This window comes from Lygodium microphyllum, chromosome 2, assembly GCF_053477565.2.
Source record: "Lygodium microphyllum isolate KBCC chromosome 2, Lygodium_microphyllum_v1.1.10, whole genome shotgun sequence".
Classification (NCBI taxonomy): domain Eukaryota; kingdom Viridiplantae; phylum Streptophyta; class Polypodiopsida; order Schizaeales; family Lygodiaceae; genus Lygodium; species Lygodium microphyllum.
Window position 1 is genome coordinate 57,174,309 of NC_141136.1, and position 27,034 is coordinate 57,201,342.

General features: G+C 42.4%; 1 protein-coding gene across 6 annotated transcripts in view; it reads left to right on the forward strand.

Annotated features, from left to right (window-relative positions):
• LOC148039767 (thiamine biosynthetic bifunctional enzyme BTH1, chloroplastic-like) overlaps window positions 1-27,034 on the forward strand; it is a 154,646-nt gene that overhangs the window by 46,188 nt on the left and 81,424 nt on the right. For 4 of the 6 annotated variants that reach the window (XM_087693827.1, XM_087693834.1, XM_087693859.1 and 1 more), the window contains exons 2-6: window positions 11,382-11,741; window positions 11,829-11,903; window positions 18,035-18,110; window positions 18,215-18,290; window positions 18,392-18,526. In XM_087693827.1, coding sequence (XP_087549953.1) covers window positions 11,406-11,741; window positions 11,829-11,903; window positions 18,035-18,110; window positions 18,215-18,290; window positions 18,392-18,526 — 698 coding nt within the window. In that variant the 5' untranslated portion in view covers window positions 11,382-11,405. Of the gene's footprint in view, window positions 1-413; window positions 607-11,381; window positions 11,742-11,828; window positions 11,904-18,034; window positions 18,111-18,214; window positions 18,291-18,391; window positions 18,527-27,034 lie in introns of those variants that run through there. The other 2 variants (XM_087693842.1, XM_087693869.1) reach the window with 2 other exon arrangements.

Below are 27,034 nucleotides of genomic sequence, written 5' to 3' on the forward strand. Positions count from 1 at the left end.
CCAGCCGTGTAGGCTTTCACTAGATGCTCGGGCACCAGGTGCTCAAAAGAGGAGAGGGCAGCTCGAGACAGGCAGAAATTTGATGCATTGTTTAAAAGCATTCTGGAGACAATTGCGGCCAGGGACTACACCATCCGGGTCCCAGCCGACATCTTCCTTGCCCAACCTTATAGGAGCTCCTCACCAGCAGAGTCTCAGTCGCCTGATCACCCGGACTCGCCTCGCCTCGTACAAATAAAGTAGCCCCACGTTGTGTAAAAGGCTTATTAAATGCTACTTGGCCATGACTTTTTGTCTCTAAATGGTTACGTGTTGATATGTTTCCCAATTGTACAAACTTTTCATATCTGCGTTTACTATATTTCAGGTCTTTAGCAAAAGAAAAAGATAATCAAGCACAGGTGATAAGTATCTAAGTCAACACCATGGAATTCAGATAAGTGATGTCTCCTTGTGTTGCACTGGTTTATTATAGTTGCGGCATGTGCCGTGTATGTACTCTCATGAAGTGATAAGTGGATGCAAGATGATGCAGGTCTTTGTGTGAAAGTGTTCAATACCCAAGACACCACAAGACCGCCAACCCCACGATGAACCGCGACAAAGGTACGCTGCCGAAGGCAAAAATCACCCTGGCCGATCACCCACATCGCATGGCCCAAAGTATGATCATAACCTTTTTCTCTTTTTGTGTTACACTCTACACTGGGTACCCATGGCAGCTCTTACCTCAATTGCACCAACATCGCACATTTCAAAGAGGGTTGCAAAGTCTCAAGTGTATCTCTCCATCTCAACAACTGCTTTTCCAATAATGAGGCTAAGACACAATCATCGCTGTAATATTCATTTCTTGAGCCTTCGAAGCTTGATATTTCCTAACCCATTGAAAGGTTGATAGCCTCAACATATTGTAATGGTTGTATTCGGGCAAGCCAAAAAAAAAAAAAGAGAGGAAAAAAAGAAAAACAGAAAGAAAGAAAAAAGAACAAGAAAAAGAAAGGAAAAGGAAAAAAAAGAAAAAGAAAAAAAGAAAAGAAAAGAGTGAAAAAATAAGAAGCACCCACGATCACAGCACAGCACCTAGGGGTTCTCAAATTAAGTACGTCCAGTGACCTTGGTCGGCTGGCTCCATCCCTAGTCCCTAGTCCCTGCCCTTTAACATCACCCACAATTGTTCAGGGCATATCAAGGGTAGGACATACCTAGGGAGTTTGTCTCGCCTATGGTTAGACTTGTCACCCTGACCCATTCGCATGATTCCCTCTTACACTCTGCCTTACTACCATTGCAATCAATCGTGGTAAGCACTGCACGAATGGCCATGAAAAGTACACTGTCCTCATCAAGCAAGTCCAATAGCTTCCAGGTACCGAAAGTGCGGTGTCTTTGTGTTCAATTATGCTACGTCGTGCAGTTACAAGGCAAAGAATGTCTCATACACCTTCATGTGTACTTCTTCTCAATATGGACAACTTTGCTTCATCCACATTTTGTTACGATAAACCAGCCCGCGGTCTGCTAACTACGTCGTATCTAAGTATGCACGAGCACCCACCTAATATCTGCACCGAAATATATACACAGGTTGGGTCCTCAAGTGCAGGACAATACTCTCAGCTTGCTTAGAGTTCGACTTGTCTCCCAACCTAATTGAACTACGTCTTGTGCACGATCAAGAAGACTAGCACTACCCCTAGGGAGAGACCACATATGAGAGGTTTTCAATTGCAGGTATTAAAGTTTCCCACGAAAGTGTCGTTCACTCTTTATTGACACTCATCTTTGAATTCTTATCCTTTATAATCTTGCAAGCCCACCAAGAATCGTCATTTATAGAATCCCCAACAAACCAACACTTGTGCTGGCCATCAGTGAAATCCCTAGCAGAGAACAACCCTATCACCAACTCCAACAACCCTTCCACCAGCCACCTAGGCCACCAACGTGTCTCCAACGACCTTCCTCCACACCACCACCAACACTCTTCCACGGCAACCACAGGCGTCCTTGCCACCCACGTCTTCGGTGCATGCTAAAGCCTGCTACCTACAACTATGAGTGCTATGGGACTGGCGCTCGTCTAGGAGGGGGGTAATGTTAACCGTCAGATGAACAAGGTGGAAAATCTGGAAAAGCTAAAGCAGAAGACAAAGGCCAAGGCAAAGTGAAACGCAAGACGAAGGCGCGCCAAGAAAAATCTAGAACACAAGAAGCGTAGAAAAGTCCTAAATAAGGGAAAAAGGCGCACAAGGAAAAGCGCAAGTCAATACTTTTGTAGAAAAGCGCAAGCGCATTATGATTTAATTTGAGGAGCGCCGGGCTCTCATTCGTGCAAATTGTAAAGGTAGATGGGCGGTAGGAAGGAAGCTAGGAAGATAGGAGGACAATGGAAAAAAGGGCCTAGGCCACATCCGGCCATGTAAAAAAGGGGATGAGGGGATGACCGCCCAAAAGGGATTTAGGGTTTTGTATATAAAGTTGAAAAGTAAATGAGAAGCTCATTCTTGTGTGTGGCCAAAAGTGGCTCTTTTCTTCTTCTTCTTCTTATGCTTGCTTGCTTGAGCTTGTGCTTGAGAAAGGGAGTGTGTGTGAGGGAGGGAGTGTGTGAGGGCGAGGGACCGGGGAGGAGAAGCTCTCCATCTTCTCCTCTCTTCTTCTTTTCTCTTCTCTTCTCTTGTCTTACTTGCAGCTATGGAGCTTGGAGCGTGGAGCTTGAGGATGGAGCTTGCTTGAAGCTTGCACTTGGATCGTGGAGCTATCAGAGTGTGCGGGAGAGAAGGTAACTCGATCGGCATGGAGGTAAGCTCACTACACCCATAGATATGGATGGCACGTCGGCTATGTGAGAGGTAGCTATTAGTGCTCGGCTTGGAACGCTTGAAACAATAAGTGGTCCGTGGGTCTTGGCGGTTGAGCGAAAGCTCCTACACGTGGTGATCACTTTATTGTCCTAGTTGCTGCCACGATTTGGTGCCTTTTACTCCGCCCTTATTGCTTCAGGGCAAGAGTCGATTCTTCGTTGGGAAGAGTTAGTTCCTATGGTCTTAGACCAAGAGGAACAGTTGAAGGGACAGAATGCTTTCAAATCGAAGGCATTGATAGGTCAAGCCTCTCAGAAAAAGGGAAAGGACCAAAAGAAGAAGAAGGAGGAGGACAACAAACCAAAGAAGGCCAAGGAGAAGGAATCGACATGCCATATTTATGGTAAGACCGGTCATTGGAAGAAGGATTGCCCTGACAAGGACAAGAAGGACCCCAAGAAGAAGGACCCCAAGGATTTTGGGGCGGTGGCTGCACCCTCATCAGTTGCTTTTCTACACTTAGCGGTCATTGAGGATTCTACACTGAAGACATTTGATGCTGCAATGACAGCTCCCCAGGCTCGAGAGTGGATTGTGGACAGTGGTGCCTCATGGCACATGACTCCTTCAACAGTTGGTGTTGCCCATTTGCGATCCTCGCTTTTGAAGATTCTCATTGGAGACATCTCTTCTGTGTTTGCATGAGGTGAGATGCAGCTGATTCCAGATGGATGTGGTGGTACCCCCACTTCCGAGGTGTTGCATGTACCAGGTTTAGGGTCTCATTTACTTTCGGTACATAAGATTTGTTCTCTTGGCCTTTTGATGGAGTTTGACAGTGATGCTGTTCGAGTCCTTGTTTGTGGATCGAGGAAGGTTCTCTCATCAAGGTACGAGGAGAACGGCATTTATAAATTGAAGTATTCTATGGCTTTTACTTCTCTTCTTCTTACCTCTCAGACATAGTCCGAGCTGTGGCATGCTTGTTTTGGCCACTTGAACTATGATTATCTTCGGAGGGTGTCACGAGGATAGCTTTTTTGAGGGTTGCCAGACATAGTGGTGAGCTAGCAACCTTGCGTCTCTTGCATTCGTGGGAAGTAGCATAGGGATGTGATTCCCAACAAAGCTTCGCGGCGGTCTACTTCACCGATGGAGCTTATATCATGATTGTTGTATTCTCCCACCAAGAGAGAGGTTCAAGCTGCGTCTCTCGAAGCCTAGGTGTGGATCAACCAAAATGAAGAGAATGATTGTAGAATGCTAGTAAATCATTCTCTACTTTCCTCATTACATCTAGATCATATCATCGAAGCGTAGGTGTGGATCAACCAAAATGAAGAGAATGATTGTAGAATGCTAGTAAATCATTCTCTACTTTCCTCATCATATCTAGATCATCCCTTGTGAGGCGCTTCATGTACTCCCTGAAGTCCTCCTCCAACTCCTTGCTAGTATAGTGCTTCTCATCGTGCAAAGGAAATATAAGTATCCACTTAACCTTGCAACAATTAGATCATAATCTCAAGAGCCCCATCTAATCGAGTCTCCACTTCTGCTTGACATTCGACATTCAAGGCATCAGTAATTACTGCATCAAGCTTCAATGACAACTACCGCTCTGCTCACAAGGTCCACATAACTGTTCCTAACATTCCTCATCTATAGTGCAAGCTAAAGCATATTACCTTCGATGGAGAGTGCCATGGGACTTGTACTTGGCTAAGAGGGGGTAATATTAGTTGCAAGATGACCGAAGTAACAAAACTGGCAATGGGCATAGGGCAAAACCTACAAAAGGTAGATATTGTAAGATGAGCAAAGTGGCAAAACTGGCAACCAACCAACATAAAACTAGCTGCCAAAGTGAAGGCATAAGGTGTCAGGAATACTTTAGAAATTAATCCCTTTAGGCCACTCGCGATGTGTATGTAATAATTTCCGGTTAATACCCATGGTGATGTAATAACTTGTAATATTATTTTGAGAGTCGAGCTCAACACCTGTGCAAGTTGTAATATTTTGTAGTGTTGGAGAGGAATACCCACAACTAGGCAAGGGTGTGGGCACTAGCTTTTCCGTCCACTTTTGAGAGATTGGCCTGAATCCATCGAAAGTTGTATGCATAGAGTAGGAGGGCCGGTTGAGATTCAAAAAGGAAGGAAGGACGTCGAACTTTTAGTGGAAGCTCCAAACTGAAAACCCAAGGTGGAAAGTGAATGGATAAGCTCATTCTTGTGGTTTACAATCTTGAGAGATCTCTTCTTCTCCTTTCCACTTCTACTCTATCTTCTTGTGCATCATTTTAAGAGTGAGGGGGAGTGAGAGTGTGAGAGCAAGGAACTTGGGAAGTGAAGCTTTTCTCTTGCTTCACATTCTTCTCTTCTTCTCCTTCTTTTTGGGTGAGAGGCAGATTGGAGGAGAGGTTGGGTTTCTTCTCTTCTTCTCCTTTTTGGGTGAGAGGCAGATTGGAGGAGAGGTTGGGTTTCTTCTTCTTTTCTCTACATTTTCTCTTGAAGATGGAGCACTTCTAGGTCTGATCTATTATACTATATTTTATCACTTTGTCATCTCCTTGTTGTGAGCTCCATCGGAGTTTGACGAAGACAGAGGAGCTGTGATTGTTTTTGCCCATTCTATACGTGTGTATTTCTTTTCAGTATGTCGAGTATGTTCACACTGGTATACTAGCTACATGCATTTGTTTTTCAGTGGCTAGTCAACACAATTTTCCATGCTAGGGTAGGAGCATTGAGTTTTAATGTTTTCGCCAATGTTTCTTGGTTAATGTGCAACTGGCCGACTAGTTTTGTGTTGGCTGATTGCATCATTTTTAGCTTCCAGATCTTGTCAGCCAATTTTGCTACTTAGGCTATTTATAGCCATCCTCCCCCCTCATACACTTGGTAGATCATCTTCTTTGTTTGCAAGTTCAACACACTTCGTGTGTGGCATTCCGTCACCCTTGGTGTAACCATTGTTCATTAGCCTGATCCAATGCCCTCACTGATACCTTGGGTTGCACGTGGGGATTGATCAATTTGTAAGTGTATTTAGCCTTCTATTTAGGTTCAGTGTAGATTATCACTTCATCCTCTTTGCTCTTACTGTCTTTCTTTTCTATTCATGTTTGTGTTTCTCTTTCGTTGTGCACTCTCACAAGATTGAAAGAAATGGAGCAAAGGAGGCAGATTGAGAAGCACTATTCGAATTGTGGAACCATTTGCGAGCCTTGGAGTCACGACGTCGATGTGAATGTCAGGAGGTGAGCTCACCATGCCTTTCATCGGTTTGCACATTCTTACTTTCATGGAGATTAAGAGAGAAGTGAGTAGATAGGTGAAATAGAGAGATGTATGGTTATGTAAGGGAAACCATATTTAGCATGGTTGAATCTCTTGAACAAAATAAGAGTTCTATCAAGTTCCTTTTGTCCACATTGCGTATGTGAAGGTAGCGACATTTTAGTTTTGTTAGTATCGAGACATGATAGAATTGATACTTACGGTATACATCCTCTTTATCGTGTGATGGAATAGAAGTGCACGTTTTGAAAGCAAATAGGAGTTCGGACTCTGAAACAAAATAGGTGGGAGAACTTTGAAACAAGGCATGTTTTAGTTAGAGAAAATGGTATAAGAGGATGCTTATTTGACGATTTTGCAATTTTGATTGGTTTTCGGATTGAAGGACGAGTGTAGGAAGAATAGGAAGAAAAGAAAACCGTATGAATAACCTTTAAAACCATTAAAAAAAATAAAATTCACTATTTTTGGGTCTTTATACAATGACCCGGTGGGAAAAAGAAGGGGGTTGCTTGTGGAGATTGAAGTAGGGGGGTTGGAGAGGAGGAGGAGGAGGAGTAGCAGAGGTGCTGTTGCTGCTGCTTACTCCAGGCCTGCTCTTCCATCTTTGAACGCACCCTCTTTTACACACTCCCTTGCAGCTTTGGTCTTCCTTTTGGCCTTTAAAGTCGGTTCTCTTTCCAACATTTGGGAGGGGGTGTAGGGGAGGCTGGATTGTCACCAGGCGGTGATACTTTTTACAGTTGCTTTTCTTATTTACTTATATAAATATTTTATTTTTATTTTCTTTTGTTGCTGTTGCTTTTTACCCCTAGAGTTCTCTTGGAATAAGCGGGATCTTTGCATGGCCAGAAGAGACAGCCATTGGGACAAATTGGACTAATGGTTTGTCTGAGCCTTAGGACTAGTTCCATATTGAATGGGCACTGAAAAATGGAATGCCAGTGGTTTGGGACTGTGTGCTTAGCCACTGGAGATGATACATGACAATGAGCCTGGCCAACATAGAAGATCTACATGTGAGAATGCTCACGGAATAAAAATCACTGTAACTGAGCCATATTACACTTTTGATGTGGTCGCAATGATAAAAGTTTCTCGGAACAACTTGAGGAATGTAGGGGTCACCATCCCTAAAATTTAGGGAGTTACTATTTTTGGACCCTAGAATCTGTTCGCGTCATTGTTTTCATTTTTACATGAGGATTAATTCTCTGGTCTGTGCCGAGGTCAAATTTTACACCGATCATGGAGAATTTTAGACCGGAAGGTTTAAGCGGGAAAATTGTTACATGTATGCCATGTGGCACAAATTCCCAAAAGAGAGAGAGAGAGCATTAAAAGAAAACGTAATAGACATAAGGGGCAAATGGAAGAATGAAGTTTGGAGGAGTTGAGGGCAGATTGCTGCAAGAAAACCAGCCATGGAGAGTACTTCTACGTCTCCGACACAAGCACGGAGGTAGAGCTTGCTCCCTCTGATCACCTCTCTCTCTATTCTCAGAAGAAATGCTTGTATGATGGATTGATTCCATCGAAGATACAATTCTGTGTTTTCTTTGTACATGCTGAATAAGAACAGTGAACCCTGTACATGCTGAATCGTAAGAACAATGAACCCTGTACATGCTGAATCGTAAGAACAGTGAACTCTGCTCATGTTGAATAAGAATAGTGAACTCTGCTCATGCTGAATAAGAACAGTGAATTCTGCACATGCTGAACAGTAAGAACAGTGTGCTAGACAGTAAGAACAATGAATTCTGCACATGCTGGACAATAAGGGATGTTGATCTGGACATGCTGTACTGTTACTATGCAGCTGGGATTTACTTAGAAGAGATGAAAACCAACTGTTCACAGGTTATGTATTTTGGAACACTACCATTTTTGTAATTTTCTGGGGGCCAGTCTGGTGTTGATAAAGAAATACCGAAAACTGTTCACCAGATTGATAAAGAAATACCGAGAGGGGCACCAGTCTTCGGGGCCAATCTGGTGTTGAGCGAGGGAGAGAGGTCTCCGTTTATGTGTGTGTATTTAAAGTCCAGGTGTTAATTGAAGGAACTACCGCTTTATGTGAGTCATAGACCGGTTTCATTGGACCCTTTTCCCACTACCTTTTTGGAGCCTTTGCATGAGCCATTTCCAGGTTTGCTAGGCCCACTGCCATACTTATTGCTACCTTGTGGACCTTCAAGCTTGGCCCCTCCCCTTAGCCTTCATGGCACAAGGAGCCCTTGCCACCCCAAGGTTGTAGCACTCTATCTACCCGCGCAAGCCTTATGTTTCTCAGACCATGTCAATATCCGGCGGTGCTAGATGCTCCTTTAAGGCATCACCTCACAGTCCTAGTGGTGACTATTGTGGCCCTCGGTTAGTTCTCACCTCGGCCAACTCCTTTGGCCTTGATTGTTAGTTACCACTCTCTAACCGTGAGCTTGGCCTTCTAGTGCCGCCTCTCAATCCATATGTGCTCGACTACCTATAGCGTGGATTACCCTTGACTACTCGTTTCACTTGACTGGCCGCTCGAGTACCAACCACCCACTTGATTGGATGCTTGGTGCTTGTTGAGTTCTTTGGGCCATCACATCATGGCCAATGTCACCTAGGCTAGATGCAACACAACTTACTTGCAGCTTGGCCGGTGGCAAAAATTGCCACTATAAGGCCATGTTGCAAAATAGAATTGGATGGCAGGGAAGTTGAATACTTGAGGGCCATGTTATATTTCAATTTCTTGAATTTGAATAGAAATGCATTGTCATTCGTCTCCTTTCGTAAGATTGTAGTTCAAGGTGCTCATAGAAATTGGATCACATGGGCCCTCTTTTACACAAAAGAAAGAAATAAGCTCATAACAGCCTAGTTAGAGTGTTTAGTGTTTTGTCATTGTAGCTTCAGCTGCTTGAGAGGACAACTTTGTTCCTTGAGCCTTCACAAGAGATGGTTTGTAACTTATTTAACCTTGAGGCTTGGATCACATGAACTTGTTCCTTTGAAGGTTGGGTGTATAATGTATTCAATATTGACTTATATCTTATCTTTATTTCAGTAACTAGTTGTATGTTCAATTTTGAAACTTCTCTCATATCTTTGGCTTGTCTGCCTTTACATGTGAATGTGAACAAAATTGATATTCTAGAGAGTGCGTGACATCCCTACTTACCAAAGGAGTGGGATACCTACTCTATGCTCTATGAAGAGCTATCGACACTAGTCCATGAGATTCATGCACAAAGGAGTAGGGTGAGGACTGAACATGCACAGAGCCACAGTCGGTGAAGCCAAAGTTAGAGCATGAGTCAAAGATTGAGGTAAAGGTTGCTTCATCATACTCTCAGTTAGGGAGGGAATCCTTAGATGAGGAGATGGTGCATGGATCCTTAGATGAGGAGATGTGACATTGCACATGTGACATAGCCTATACTAGATAGGCTATAGCCCGTTATCTATAGCATCTAGCTTTTTGATTACATGATCATTGATGTTGAGAGACTTAGTGTTGCAGTTTGGACTTTGGACAGTTATATGGAACTTGATTTTAATCAGTACTATAGTCTATTATGCGTCTTGGTTCTTGAATCTTGATTTCTATCTTTATTGTTTAGATGATTCATGACTCATAATTCATCTTGTGGTTCTGAAAATTGAGTCTTGACTCTTAAGTTTTAACATTTTGTTGATTCATGTAATTAGTGTTTGATGTTCTTCTAGCATGTAATGATCATGATTCATTTATGATGTTGGATTATTGATATAAGTTGTCATTTGTAACACGTTCAACTTCATGAATTCAATCATATGACATGAAGACTTGCAGTTTTGTGTGAAATTTGGGTAGATATTGTTGTAATTTATTGATATATCTAGATAGCTATGTATTTATTTTAGGGTAAAATCCAAAATCCGCCCCCCTCGCCCCAGTTTCCAAAGCTGAACAAAACTCCGAAACTCGAGTTTTTGACGTTTCCATTTCACCAGTCTCTAAAGCTCCCCCATACTATGATTCAGCCCTATCCTTGTCTTGCTAGTTTCGGCCATCAGCCCTCTTTCACTAGCTGTCCAACCCCTAGCGACTGCTGCTACATGGTCTATGCTGTCACCTAGCCTCCCACTGTTGCCAGTGATTAGCTGCCATCATCTTCAGCAGACCGTTTTTGTGTTTTGAGCACTTCTCTTCATCAAACTTTGCTCTAATTGCACTCTGGATCCAACTCCGGTGGATGCCACACATTGTTGGACAGCTCTGCCCTTGAGCATTTTGCGCTTTCTCTCATTCATTTACAGCATTGATTCATTCACTTTAGAGTTCTCTTTCTTCTCTGTTTGTGTTTGTGTTTTTGTGTTTTGCATTTAGGGTTTGTGTTTATTGTGATATTGCCTTAGTTATTGTGTTTTAGTTGTGTTCATACATTCTATGTTTTCTCTGTGCAAACCCTAGCATAACTTCACAATGGTCATGCCTGCCATTAGCTGAGTGACCTCTTTGTATGCCCACTTCCAACTTGCATTTTCAGCTTCCAGCCAGTCACCTCAGCCTGCCTTGTCATCCTATAGCATGGGTTACTGTCCAGCTTCTGTTACCAGCCAGCCATGGCATCAGATTCAGCTGTGTTTACAGTTTTTGCTACTATTTACTTCATCCAGACTGATTTCAGCCTGCTGCCATGTCTTATGAGCTGTCCCAATTGTGTCTAGCACCGATCCAAACTCTCCAGATCTGCGTTTGCTACTGCTAGACACAAGCAGAGGCTGTTTGCTGTGTTCTGGGATCCATGTCAGGGACAACACATCCTCCAGTTCACACTCTTTGACCCGGTCCTAGAGACATGAGAGTTTGGGGCTTTGTATTCACTTTGCATAGTGTGTTTACTACATGAGCATTGCATTTATAAATTATTCTTCATTCATCTTTAGTGTTCATTGTTTGTTCTGAGTTTCCACATCTAAGATTGCAATTTGCACCACCTCCAAATTCTTTTCGGTGAACAGATATGAAATCATATGATTCAATGATCTCTTGTAGGCATCCTTGTCACTAAAGGATTAAATAGACTTAATGTGATCTATTTCATGACTGCTTTTGAACTTTTTTAGGTTGCACTGACCTAGAGCATTCATAGCCACTTTGTACAAGCTCTATGTTTACTTGGCTAGTACTTCGGCAAGTGGGCAAGTTTGTTTTGGTGTATCTAGCTTCAATGTGTAAGTCATGTTTTATATTATGTTGATGTCAGAGCTAACACATAATGCTTTGTCCTGCCAGGTGACAAAATACGGGTTGCCAAATATGCAGATACAGAAACTACAAGCTCTCAGGACACGAGCAATTATTGGTCAGCATAGTTTTTGGGGCAGACCTGATCGTACAATATTTTCTCAGCAATGTTCTCAGCTGTATTCTTCCAAACAGCCAGGAAACAACAATTACAAAGCACTTCCCATGGCAACCATAAGGCAGGTTGCTTCTGACCATTTCAGAATACCTCATGTCCTCACAGTTGCTGGTTCCGATTCAGGAGCAGGTGCAGGCATACAAGCTGATATGAAGGCCTGTGGTGCTCTAGGGGTTTATTGCTCCACTGTCATAACAGCAATCACTGCACAGAACACGGTTGGTGTACAGGTATTCCACCAATGATTGACTGTACGATTATTTACTGGAGTATACTATTGGAAGCCCATGGTTACTTTATAGGCTACTTTTCTGCAGGGTATTCATGTTGTACCAGAGGATATGGTTTCCATGCAATTGGAATCAGTCTTATCTGACATGGATGTTGATGTGGTATATTATTTGCTCCTTTAAAAGAAAGAACAGATGCTGTACACATGTACATATATTTATGTCTAAAATGGCTGAAATTGTGTCCAAGTTTGGGAAAGTGTACACATACATATATCTATGTCTAAAATGGCTGAAATCGTGTCTGAGTTTGGGAAAGTGTTTTTTGGGCATTCATTGATCAAGCATGGAAAAGGTGCAAACTAGTGCGTTAACCCAATAGCATGGGTAGTAGTTGACAAGATGGGGTATAAGAAGCCCCAGTGTTTTGCCCAAAACAAGTGCAGTGTTGTGCTGTTGACCTTGGGTTCTGAGTGTTGAAAAAACACTTCTTCAGTTTACACATTTCATTTAGGGTTTCGCATTGACAGCCCCAGAAAGGGATGGTGTCCATATTTTGGTCACTTTTTCAGTGGGCGCCCACTCAATGGTGCGCCACCTAGACAGCCTATGCCTATAAATAGGCCATCACTTCATTCATTCACGACCCAATCCACTTCAGTCATTCTTTATCACTCTTTCTTCGTCACTCCAACACTCTTCCCTCTCCGCACCACTGCTGCCTATACCCCTACTGGAGGACATTGTAGTTCATGGTCAACCTTCCTCTTCACTTTCATGTGCCATATTCCATCACTCAGGTCTTCGTTTGGAGCTCTTTCAGCTTGGCATCAACATCTGCTACATTGGTGTTTGCTTCTTTCTCATCAGGTGTCACTCCAAATTTTCTTTTGTATGTTTGGAGGCCTTTCTCTAGCTTGGCGTCGCCTCCTCCAGTCTGTTGTCAGTATCCTTGTACTTGACGACCATCCTTGGTAGCAGTCATCAGCATTTGGGCTGTTCTTGCTTTGTGTTTGTAGCTCATCTCCCTAGGCATTTGCTTTTTGCAGCTTGGTGACTTCTCCATCATTTGGCATCGGCCTATTCCTCACGGCATCAGCATTTGGGCTGTCTTTTGGTAGCTCACACATCTCTAGCATTTGCGTTTTGCATCTTGGCCATCTCCTTGGCATCTAAGGATTGCGGCTCACTCCCTCGACAATTATTGATCATCTTCCTCATCTTCGATAGCATCAAAGGACTACGGTTTGCTCCCTTGGCAACTGTCCATCACCTTCCAATGATTACTTCGATAGCCCACTACCCAGAGGACTGTGTTTTACTCCCTTCATTGTGTAGATTCCCACAGGTGTTGCCGTGTGATTTAGATAGGACAATGCAGTTATCTTCTGAGCTTTAGCTCTGCTATGTCAACTTTTCTTCTCATAGCATGATTCAGTGTATCATCACTGTGTTCTTGTTGTGTTTTTGAGTTTCTCTTTGCTCTCGGCGTTTATCGTATACACTTTGTGTTTCTCCTTGTAAACCCTATTGTGTTTCTCCCTGCAAACCCTACTATCTCTCTAGTCTCTTAGTCATTTTTTTGACATGGTATCAGAGCTAGAGGTGCTCAGTGAACCATGAAGATCCTCTGCATAAGAGAAGGCAAAGATAGGTTGTGGATTCAACATCTATTGATTTCGCCCCTTCTGTTACATCACTAGGAGACATAGATACCCTTCTCTTTCTCTCCCTTCCTCCCTCCCTCCCTTTTATAGGTTGACACTCCAGTGCTATGATTTCTCCACAGGTAGATGGACTGACCATTGGATGCTTCTCCTTTGGTATCATAGGACCTCCCACGATGCTTGTCAACATGGACCTTTGCTCCCTATACCGCCAGAGTATGTGTCTACCCCTAGGCACTTGTTGTACCACCTCTTTCTTCTGGGCCAAAGAGTTTATTTTGCACCAGCTTTGAATTTTTTGTGCTCAAGGCAATAAGACGCATTTGATGTGCACTAAGTCCTCTCAAGCAAAACGAGGATCGTCCAGTGCCACGGCCTCCTTGTAACCTCCGCAATGTGCTACAGAGGTTGATTCTACTTCTTCCAGGGTTTCGGGAAGACCATCTCGATAACCACAGTTCTCTAGTCCACTCCCCCGAAAGATAGTGATTGTTGGATATTGTCCTCTCGACAGTCCGCTCCTTTGAGTCTGTGATCCATGAGTTTATCTAGAGTCTGTGATTATTAGATTATCCAGAGTCTGTGATCCATGAGTTTTTGATTCCCTCTCTCTTGTAGCGGGGGATATACTCTCTTTTCCCTTAGAGGGGGACTTCTACTACTACTTCAGCTTTAGAGGGGGCGCCTGCATCTCCACCCTCAGAGGGGGCATCTACTTATCTTGAAGTTCTTCGCCCACCATTTACTTTTTGGGGATGGTTGTCTTCAAGTAGTTATTTCTCCTATTGATACTCCGGATCTTCAAGTACCACCTAAATTAGGGTCTTGGAGGTTTAGCCGTGACTTGGTGATGAGGCCTTTGAATTCTTTCTAGCATGGAGTTATGGAGCTAATGGGTTCTCTCCTGAGCTGGAGGCAGGTTTTATAGTTCATTCCATGTCATGTTCCTTACTACAGGTTACCTTTCAAGTGGAAATCTTGGATCTTTGGGATCCTCTACGTCTTCTTCGTATCTCGTGTTGCTCCTCTTTCTTCATTCATTTTTGGGCTTGAGAGGGGGTATTGAGAAACCACTTCTTTAATTTACACACTTCATTTAGAGTTTCGCATTGATAGCCCCGAAAAGGGTTGGTGTTCATGTTTTGGTCACTTTTTTAGTGGGCACCCACTCAGTGGTGTGTCTCCCTAAACGGCCTATGCCTATAAATAGGCCGTTACTTCATTCATTCATGACCCACCCCTACTTCAGTCATTCTTCACCCCTCTTTCTTCATCACTTCGATACTCTTCTCTCTCCATACCATTGCTGCCCATACCCCTGCTGGAGGACATTGCAGTTTGTGGTTACTTGTCCTCTTCACTTTCACGCACCTTGTTCCATCACTTAGGTCTTGAGTTTGGAGCTCTTTCAGCTTGGCGTCAACATTTGCTAGAGTGGTGTCAACTTCTTCCTCATCAGGCATCACTTCGGATTTGCGTTTGCTTGTTTGGAGGCCTTTCCCAGCTTGGCGTCACCTCCTTTGGTATGACATCAACATCCCTATACTTGGTGACCATCCTTGGCAGTAGCTGTTAGCATTTGAGCTCTTTCTACTTTGCGTTTGTAGCTCATCTCCCCAAGCATTTGCATTTTGCGGCTTGGTGACTTCTCCATCATTTGGCATCATCCTATTATTCCTTGCGTCAGCATTTGGGCTGTCATCACGTGCGTTTGGCAACTCACACATCTTTGGCATTTGAGTTTTGCATCTTGGCAATCTCGCCGATGTTTGAGGACTATGGTTCGTTCTCTTGACAGTTGGTGATCATCTTCCTCAATTACGGCAGCATTAGAGAATTGCAGTTCTCTCCACTCCCTCGATAGCTGTTCGTCACCTTCTAGTGATTACTTCGATACCTAGTTACGTAGAGGGCTACCTTTTGCTCCCTTCATTGTACGGATTCCCACAGGTGCTACCATTTGGTTTAGACGAGACAATGCAGTTATCTTTTGAGATTCGGCTCCATTGTATAACTTTTCTTCTCATAGCCCGATTCAGTGCATCAGTTTCTCTTCGCTCTGTGTTTGCCATACACACAGTGTGTTTCTCCCCGCAAACCTTACTGTGTCTCTGGTCTCTTAGTTATTTTATTGACACCCAGTGTGATGTGCATAAGTTTAGGCCTAAGAAAACTTACCTCTTTTTCTTGTTGCCTAGCTCTTTGCATCCAAGTTCTTTCCTGTACACACTTCAATCTTGGCCCACATAGTTATCTACATAAAAAGAATCAAAGGAAAAATAGGTTCAAACTCCTTGCCTAAGAAAAACCTAACTTTTATCGGATTTTGAAAACTCAAAAGAAACAACTAGACATGCAAAGAAGGTCCGTAAACCTAGCTATTGAATTCTGACTTAGGAGTTTTCTCGATTTGGCAAAAGCGCATCACATATTTCGACCACCCCCCTAGTCTGCAAGTATTCATGCGCTGTAGTTCTTTTAAAACAAAGAAACCATATCTATCAGCCAATCCTTTTCGAGGCCCTTGGGTGTCTTTCTTGTTTGTTCAAAAACTTTGGGTTCAAAGAAAATGATCTCTAAAGCAGCTAATTCTGACTTTTGGTCCTCCTTTCTTCTCTCTCCTTCCTCTAATTCCACTTCTCATATGACTTCTGTTGCTATCCTTGTAAGAGGTTCAAAAGTAAAGATAACATTCCTTGTTGTGAAGGTTTTACTTGTGAAACATCCTCCAATCATTATCTAGATATGTCAAAAAGCTTCAAAAACTACAATCTCAAACATACTTTCAACCAATACCCACTTGTTCATGTGTAGAATCTCATTAGCTTGCACCATAGTCGAAGAATCTTACTCTCTCAAAATCTCCACATCTCTTTCTAACACACTTTCTTCAATCTCTCCGAGTCTTCTGAAATATATTAGAGACTTGGTAAGAAGATAAATTTCCCCACCCTTGTCTAAGTATACACAAAGAACTTCCAAAGCCATTAAGAGAGGATTACATTCCCTTCTTGTTGCCGCTCTCTTTCTCATTGTCAACTACATCTTCATCAATGTGTGCTATGCAAGGCAGTGTGAATAGGTGGGTGATGGAAATTGATCTCCACCCAATGTGCATGAAATGAAGGAGATTGATATACAAGATGAAGCGACAGACTGTGACAATGATAGAGCTCCCATTGGGCTTGTTATCATGCACTCTAGAGTTTTGGTACATTCCTCAACTTCTTCATGAGTTAGGGCATGCGTAGGATCATTGCACTATTATGGCCCTTGCCCTAGCTCAAAACCTAGTCTTCCTTTTAAGACCAAGCACATGGGTTCATTACTACTTTGTTTATGAGTGGATTGAGCTGGTGATTCTTAGAGTAGAGTATGTCGTACTTGGGACAATATACAAATGTCTCCACCAATGTATTCTCTCTCCATAACCTTTGAATATTTGTTGTACAAGCTTGGAATTGGACCACCATGACTTCTTCTCCTTGGTTGAGAGGGTGACTGTCATTATGCCCCTTTGTACCATTGGAGTCTCTCCATTCCTCTGGTCATTGTTCTCTAGAGATAGGATGTTTAGTTTAGAGATGGCCAACTCTAGAAAGTAGTCTCTGCCCATGTCCATGTGCACTATTTCATCGTTATTGGAAATGCCTCAGAACTCCACTTTTTTGCCATTTCAATATTTTCATTTCCATTTCTGTCGTTTTTGTGTCTTTTTGCAACCTTTAGAAGTATCTATGAATATCAAGTGGAAAACAATAAAAATAGTAAAGCCTTTAGCTTTTTAAAAACTACATGTCAAAACCTTGTAGAGCGTAAATCTGGTGTGAAATGACCTTACATGGCCAAACTAATATTCGAAGTAGCAAACTTATGCATTTCAAGCTCTTGTTACCCAGTTGAATCGTGAAGGGCATGCCAATTTGAGGTAGTGGCTTTATGTGCCTTGCTTATATTTTTGAATGTACTAGTATAACAATGAAGAGAATTGAGAGTAATCTTACTGCAATTTTACTTCCTTCTTTGCTTGCTTCTTTGTTGCTTCTTACTTGACTCTTCTAGCTCTCCATGTGCTCGTTGCTTGCAACTTAAGCTGTGATGGCAATAAAGGAGTTATACAGGTACTTAAACTAAGTTGGTTGTAGAATGGTGTGACTGACTACTAACCATAACATAGAATCATTGATACATATGTTGCAACCATGATGCCCATCACTTGTGCCAGTTTCATAAGTATGGATCAACATCCAGGGGTCCTCCATGTGTATTGAGCGTGACTTCTCAACAGGTCATAAACATATGATTCTGTCATTCATGTAGAGAATACGATGCTAACTGCATTCATTTCTTTCTTGTTTCACTTCCAAATTCCATCAGTGGTCCATGAGCTAGGCTTGGTGTTCCGCTGTTTTTGCACCAGAATCATGTTGTAATGTCTTGTAGCAATTGAAAGCTCATGCTGTAAGCCAGCATATCTATTGGCTAGACATAGGTAGAGTAATTGGTTTTTTCTGAATTGATACTGGGTGCTGATTGGTCTGTTTGTTCAGGTTTTGAATATTTGTTCTTGGGGATTTACAAGGTTTTACTTGGTCCAATGGATTGTGATATAATCTTAAAATGCAGGTAAAGACAGGGATGTTGCCTTCACCTGAGATTATCACTGCTTTGTGCAGAAAATTGACGTCACATTCTGTTCGAGGTCTATGTTCATCCTTTGAATGTAGTATTGCATGTATTCTGTCTGCAGTTGTATTTTTATAACTGTTTTGACATTCCTAGAGCATCATCTTGTCTATGTGATAGCTCTAGTGGTGGATCCTGTCATGGTGGCGACAAGCGGTGATACATTGGCTGGCCAGGAAACTTTGGATGTGCTACGGTTCATATTTCTTACTTTTCCTTGTTATCATTTGTGGTTTCTCATGAAGTTGGGCCTTGATAAGCTATAATTCTGATTTAGGGTATTAAGAAGCTTTGCAGGAAAGTCCTGCTACCTATGGCAGATATTGTCACTCCAAACCTGCCAGAAGCATCTATCCTTATTGGTGGAGATAGGGTGAAAGACATACATGACATGCACAATGCTGCTAAAGCCATAAAACAGCTGGGTCCCCGGTAATTATATGTAGGCAGCATAGCCATATGTTACAATTTGTGAATAAGTTTTTACTTGAATCTCTTCTCATTTCCTAGAATGAAAACCTGCATCACCATATAAATTGTGACACATTGTGATATTGCTGCGTTACAATGTTTAAGACTTTAGTGTAAACGTTGTCCAGAGATCATTCTTGAGCTGTTCTCAAGGTTGGCTCCAATTTTCAAACAGCTTTACTTGGTGCGTATGGCTTTTTGCATCATGGTTAATATATAGGCATCTACAGGCTGTTGAGACAAGAAACTCAAAATACTTTGCAAACATGAGAGATGCACAGCGTATGCATGTAAACATATATCATGCACAAGTGTGTGATGTTGAGCTCTGAGACACGAGGATCGAGACACGCAGTGCTTGCTAGCAGCCATAGAAACATGAAACGGGGAACGGGGACGGGAATGCCAAATCTAGGGACGGGGACGTGGGAATGGGAACGATATTTAAAAAATTAAAATTCATGAAAAAAAATTAATATTTCACTCATAATCCATATGGACTCTGGAGTGTTAAAACTTAAAACCAAGGTATATAATCCACAAGGACAAATCATTTTAAGTTTTAACTTTAAGATATCATGCATCATTCTAAAACTACTCATTGGAAATTGAATTGCAACTTACAAGGCTCAAGAGGTAAGCTATTCAATTATAAATAATAAAATCCATAATACATATGCCATAAATAATAAAACAATGAACAATGAACTAAACTTTAAAGTCTAAGCTAAAAGAACATGCCTATGGTCCCATTGCCAAAAAACTTCAAAAGATTACAAATATGAAATTGAAGTCTAATCTTTGAAAGAACATGCTCATTGCTCCAAAAAAGACTACAAATATAAAGTCTAATCTCTAGACTGAAGCAAAATGCGGCATGCCAAAATAGCCCAAAGGGCAACTGCAAGACTCAAGTACAAATATAATATTGGCATGGCACAACTATCAACAGTCCAAGTGTCACACTGTCATCAATGATCATAATATCATATACAATGTAAATATGTCATGTATCATGAGACTCATGATAAGTAAACTAAATCAAAGATCATGATCATGATCTGAGGCTGCTCTAGCTACTCTTGAAGTGCTAGCCTCATCATCATGTGTACCATGAATTGCTGAATCTCCCTCAATATCAGCATGTGTCTCCTCTTCTTGCTACATCTCCCACTTTGTGAATGGATCGGGCTTTGTTGTCATACTGCTACATAACATCCTCAAATTAGCACTAACGAATACTAGATCGTTTGTCCTCTCCACACCAAGACGGTTCCTCTTCTTTGAAGCAATGTGAGCGTATGTACTCCACAATTGCTCCAAACAAGAGGAGCTAACTGACTGACTCAAAATACGAATGGCTAGTTGCTACAACTCAGGACCATCCGAACCATAGTCCTCCCACCACAAAGTTGCCCCAATCTTACAACGATCCTCCTGTGTATCCCCATAACCAAAAGAACGCCGAAAGGTCCTATAACATGAAAGCTGATCTCTGATCTTTCGTCTAGTGTTATGATCAAGCACTAGACGAGACAATATAAATCTCCATGCATCCATAACCTCAGTGTCATTCTCCTGACCCTTGCCCTGGAACTCAAGATCCACAACAAATGTAGCTGCATGCATGGGTGAGCTATAGGAGTTCCACCTCGTCATAACTAAATGGCGTATCTCCTCATACGCCTAATCATTTGGTGCCAACTTCTGCAACTTTTCATTCAGCCTATCCATAGCCTCATATACCTTGCTAATGCAAGGTTGCATAGCATCCATAACCCTCAATAAATGTACAATAGGTGATATCATAGCATCTATCCGCTTTACATCATCCCAAAAAGTGGAGTTATTTGCTTTCTCCAAGCATAAGATACCTGTAGGAGTATCTGCTAATGTTGATGAGGTAAACTCATCACTAAGAAATAACTGCCTTAAGGCACTATTGCATTCTCTTAACTTGCCTAGCATCAAGAAGTTAAAGGCAAATCTAGTATCAGAGTATTTTAAAAGTGTCTTCTTCGACCGCAAAGAGAAGTGATGGCGAAGAAACTGATGATTTAAAACAAAGCTAACCATTTGAGCTCCTTGCTCTATGATAGGTGCAATCCATGACAGGTTACCAATATCCTTTAGTAGGGTGTTCAAGCAATGAGTCATACAATATGAAACTGTGATAAGTAACCACAGTTTAACCCCAAACTAAGCCTGATTAACTCTCCTTTACCTTAGCTACCTCCAATTTTGCATGAAATTTAACGACGACTTGCTACTTTAGCCATCCTCCACCATATCTGGCCTTGGAGATCTCCAGATGTAGTCTCTTACTAATTGTAGATGGTCTGTAACCCTCCACTAGTCATTGTCTTGTCCAGTACTTGTCTGAAATTGATTTTTTGATGGGAAAAATAGGATTGAAAATAGAAGGAAAAAATGGATCAAAGACCAATGCTCTGATACCACTTACTTGTGAAATTTGTCCTTCAAAGTTTCCCAAAGCCCTAATCTACTCATGGATGAAAGAGGTCAATATATTGACCACACGACAACTACCATTTTGTTTTATTTCATGGGAGGAGCAAAAACAACCTCTCCTTTCTCCCATTTTAGCATGGGATTGAACTCCTCCTCTATCAATAGGATCACTCCTCCCTTTCCTCTGCTTGAAGAAGAGTAAAAACACACATAGCTAGGAAGGTCTAGTGCTTGGATGTATTCAATAGCAAGCTTTAGCCCTTGCTTGGAAAATGCATTAGGTTTCTTGGCCCTTAACAACCTTCTCCAAGCTACCTTCAGGCTTTCTAAACATAGGCCTTTAGCATTCCATGAGGTGAAGTTAACTTCTTAGATGTTTTAAGCATAGATTTAGTCACCATCATGATCCAAGATCTCATAAGAGTTATATTGTCCATATCCTTGGATAATAGCACCTGCTGTCCTATTTGCGGGCTCTCCATTTGCAACAAATCCCACAACATGCTCTGGGCCGATAAGCTCAACACCTGCAACCCACTCTGCTGCAAGTACATATGCTGACTTTCCTATCTCCGATGCATCATGTGAAGATATAAAATACATTTTTCCACGAGAATAAGCAACCATACCATGAATGGATCGCTTGCGTGTATCACTCCAACCATCAGCAATCAAGGAAACTCCATTTTTAGCCCACATGCTCTTTCTAGTCACTGCTACTTGCTCAACAAGGCGCTTTTCCTTGTTGAGCAAAGTGGTGCGTAAGGTCTCTGATGATGGAGGTACGTACGTAGGGCCATACTCACGAAGGGCCATACTCATCAATCTTCTTGCACATCAATTTAAAAATACTCTGACCTGGTTGCACGAAATTGAATGTGGTCATGATAAAGAAAGCGTGCCACTGATGTATCCACCTCTTCCTTCTTCTTGGGATCCCAACTAGCATCAAGTGTGCCCTGTCTACATGCAACATGTGGCGCTGTTGATGCCATGGCCGATGCAATGTCTACAGTAGGTGTGGAGGTAGCACTTCTTGATACTGACCCTGCTCTAGATACATCTGATGGGGATGGTGTCACAAAAGCTGCAGGGTCAATTGCAACACGTTGTGGTCTAGATGCAAGATAAGCTTGTTGACTTGCTACACGGTCACGAAGCTCCCTTTGCTTCTCCAAGGTCACATTCGGACAAAACTGTATCTTTGAATTTGGCTCATGTAGGAGATGAGCTCGGACCTGATTATGCATAAATATTAAAATGGAACAAGTGCAATTGGTATTCCATATTCTAATATTTAAGTAACTTTGAAAAATTAAAATCAATAAAAATTTGAAATACAAATGCTCGGCTTAATGGATTACCTTGTTTGCTCCACTAGTTCGCTTGTATGGGCAAAGCTTGCAAGTCCATGGTCGAGATCCTCCACCACTCAATGGGCGGTCAACATTTACTTCTTCCCACCATGACCAATCATCGGACCTTCTTCCTTGATCACCAACCCGATGAGCGGGGCAGGAAGATGAAGCCATTTCAGGCTGGAAATTGAAGGCTCGAGAGAAGGGAGAAGGCTCAAGAGTCAAGGCTCACTCAAGAGTCAAGAGAGAAGGGAAAAGGAGAGAAGGGAGAAGAAGAAGAAAAGAGGAAAACTTGGAACTTGGAGAAGAAGGAAGACTCAAGAGAAGAGGAGAAGAAGGAAGAGAAAGGAGAAGGTTCAAGGAAGAAGAAAGAAGAGAAGGGAGAAGTGAAGAGAAGGTAGAAGGAAGAGAATGAAGAAGAAGGAAGAGAAGGAAGAGGTTGGAGGTGGGAGGAGACGGGGGATGGCCGCTGGCAGCTGGGGTTTGGCACAAGCTGTAGCGCAGCACGGAACTGGGGCGCGCAGGCGATCTGGAGCGGGAGCAGTGGCATTGGGCAGACGATTTGGAGCGGGAGGAGGACGCGGTTGCAGATCATCCAGGCGGGATCAGCGGGCAGACGGCTGCGGGTAAGTGGTGCCACGTGGCGTTCCCTGTCCCGTTTCAGACAAGAAACGTTCCACCAATTCGGGATGCGGTCCACGACGGATTTGTGCCGGGGACGGCGATTCCATGTACCGGGGGGCCGTTTCGGCCATTTTCTGTAACTATGCTAGCACAGCAGAGAGAGTGTAGAGTAGCGAGGGGAGTGGGCACGACTTGTGGGTACAATGACGAGTGTACCTCTTTAGGTTTTTTAGATAGATATATATATGAATGTACAAGTGTGCTAAGGGGGAATGTGCCTTAAGAGGAGAAAAGAATAAGCTAAGTCTAGGTATGTACAAAGCTGAAATACATATATCTATCCAACTCCCATCATCTATCGGCAATGAGCAAACCGCTCTGCTAGAAGACGCTTCGTGAGAAGGTCTGTAGGATTATCATCAATATGCACTTTGACAAGCTCAATGCTCTTGCTATCAAGTATATCTCTAATGAAGTGATACTTCACTTGTATGTGCTTCGTCTTTGCATGAAAGACGGGATTCCGTGCTAGCATGATAGTACTTTGACTATCACAATGGAGAACAGGTAACTGTGTAATGCCAAGCTCTCCACCAGACGTGAAAGCCATAAAGTCTCCTTGCATGCCTCAGTGGCAGCCACATACTCTGCCTCTATAGTAGACAATGCAACACACTTTTGTAGCTTGAAGATCCAAGAGACTGCTCCTCTTGTGAAGGTAAACATATACCTAGAAGTGGACTTTCTGCAGTCTGCATGACTAGCATAGTCTGTATCCGTAAAGTCAACGACAGATGTCTTCTGCTTTCCAAAGCAGATGCACAAATCCTTTGTGCCTTTGAGGTATCTCATAATACATTTCATTGCTTCCCAATGCTTTTTACCAAGGTTTGCCATGTATCTGCTAACCACTCCCACTACAAAGGCAATGCCAGGACGTGTAGCAACCATAGCATACATCAAATTGCCAACAGCTAAAGCATATGATATCTTGGCCATTTCTGCCTTCTGATCATTAGATGTAGGACTGTCTTGTGCACCGAGTTTCACATATGGAGGCAATGGAACCCCAATTGTTTTCCCCCCTCCATATTGAAACGTTGCAAAACCTTAGAGATATACTCTTGTTGAGATAGATAGAGTAATCCTTTCGACCTATCTCTGAGTATTCACATGCCAAGAATGTGATTTGCATCACCAAGATCCTTCATGTCAAAGCTACCATGAAGACTTTGCTTGAGTGAGTCCAAGGCATGAATATCCCTATTAGCAATCAGCATTTTATCTACATACAAAACCAAGATAATCAGGCTGCCATCTGCTGCCTTCTTGGTGTACAAGCAGTGATCCACTTGACTTCTATGAAAACCTTGAGATTGCATAAATGGTGCTGCATATATATGTCTTCATGCAGATCACCATGTAAGAATGCACCCTTTACATCCATCTGTATGAGCTCCATACCTTCAGCTGCAACCAAGCCCAAAATGGTTCTCAATGTAGTCATCTTGACTAGAGGAGAGAAGATCTCATCAAAGTCAACTCCGTGTTCTTGCTTGTACCCCTTCGCAATCTATCTTACTTTGTACTTTGGCGAGGAACCAGAAGCGACCTTCATCTTGTAAACCCATTTACATGGAAGGGTTTTTTGCCCTTTAGGCAACTGCACCAAGTTTCGAGTGCCATTTTTCTCAAGAGATTCCATCTCTAACAACATGGCTTTATACCATTTTTTGATGTCGTGTCTGTCCATTGCTTCCTTGAAGCAAGACAGTTCACCACAGTTTGTCAACATGACATAATCAGCCACACTGTTTGTACAAGGAATGAATCTATCAGGTTGTCTAGTAGCCCTAGACGATCTCCTAACCCAATGATCATTGTTTGTTGGCTGTTGAGTATTTTTAGCTTGCAAATCAGCATTAACAGCTTGTTGTCGTGGTTGTTCCTGCACATCTAGTGGCTCATCATTATGGCCAATAGTTGGCTGATCATTTCCAACATTATTTTTTGCATTTACAGGTTCATTTACAGTAGGTATTTGCTACTGTACAGTAGGCACATTTTGCTATCCAAAAGGTATTTCTTCCCAGAATACAGCCCTACGGACTTTCTTAGTCTTTTCAGGCTGTTTTTGCATGCGATCTTCGCGGAAGATAATATCAATTGTGCATACTACTTTTCTTTTCTCAGAATCCCATAATCTATATTCCATTTTATCCTCGTCACCATATCCTAGGAAAATGCATTTACAAGACTTTGGCTCAAGTTTGCTGCGTTTTTCTTTACGAATGTGCACAAATGCTTCGCAGCCAAACACTTTCAAGTGTGCATACAAAGGTAGCTTGCTTGACCACGCTTCTTGGGAAAATCCCCTCCCGAAAGACTTGTTTGGTGATCGATTAATCAAGTGTATAACTGTCATAACATCCTTTGCCCAAAAACCATGGGGTAATGCAGCATGAGACAGCATCGTACGGACCTTATCCTGTATGAACCGATTCATATGCTTTGCAACTCCATTTTGGGGTGGATTATGAGGGGCAGTGGAGCTCTCTCTTTATCCCTTTGCTGTCACAAAATGCTTGAAAGGCCTTGGATACATATTCCCCACCATTGTCAGAGTGAAGACACTTAAGTGTTTTATCAATTTGATTTTCAACCAATGCCAAGAAATTTTTAAACTTGTGAAGCACTTCATTCTTGCTACGAATAGGGTAAACCCATACCTTCCGTGTAGCGTCATCGACAAAGGTGACAAAGCATTTCTTTCTCCCTAAAGATAACCCTAGTACGTGACATACATCGGAATGTACTAACTCTAGAGGAGAAGATTTCAGCGAAAGAGACTTGTTATGAGACGTCTGCGCGTGTTTACCATAAACACAATGATCACAATGCTCAAAATTAGCATAACAAAGACAAGGCAAGTAACCCAAATGAGAAAGTACTTTCATTCCAGTTTGACTCATGTGTCCCAACGTGCCATGCCACAAAGAAACACTTGGCTGCTTGGTTACGGCAACAACATGATCACTCACACTAGATACATGGAGAGGATACAAGGTATCACTTTTACAACCTCTAGCAATCACTCTAGATCCCTTACAGATCTTCCATTTCCCATCACTAAAGGTGGTATGAAATCCATCGTCATCTAGCTGCCCTATGCTAATCGAGCTCTTCTTGAGCTAAGGTACCTGTCGTATATGTTGAAGTGTGAAGATAGAACCATGCTGAAACTGCAACTGCACACTGCCAATACCTGCAATGTCACATGCATAGTTGTCCCTAAGATGGACAATGCCATGTTGACCCCTTGTATAGTTAGAGAACCACTCACGATGAGGGGTGACATGAAAGGAAGCACTTGAATCGAGAATCCAAGTATGCATGTCATCATCTGTATCTGCAAGTAAAGCATGTGCACTAAAGTGTGAAGAGACCAATAGTATGTTATTCCCACTATCACTGTCATGAGTAACTACATTCACCTCTTCAATTTTGACACTGCTCTTCTTGGACCGATTCTCTTTTTTCTCTTCCTTGCTATCATATGTCTTCTTGCCCTTTCCTTTTTCTTTCTTCTATTTGTTGCAGTCACGTGTAAAGTGACCCTTCTTGCCACAATGATGGCATTCAACATCCTTGCCACGTGATTTAGTGCATCCCTTGCTATCAGATTTGCCTTTCTGCTGTGATCTGCCCGTAGTATGCAAAGCAGTGGAAAACTTGCTGGATGCATTGTTCTACCGATTCATTTCTTCCATGAGTAGAGCACTCTCTACATCAGCATACAAAAGAATCGCATTAGAATTGCTCATAGCACTCCTGAATGTATCCCAACTCTCTGGCAGAGTGCAAAGCAAGAACGTAGCCTTGAATTCTTCATCAATCAAGAACTTCAAGGCAACCAACTGGCTGAAAATGGAGTTAAACTCACTCAATTGAGTAGACATTGCTGTATCCTCTTTCATACACAGATCCATAAGCTTTTTCGGTCAATACACTTTGC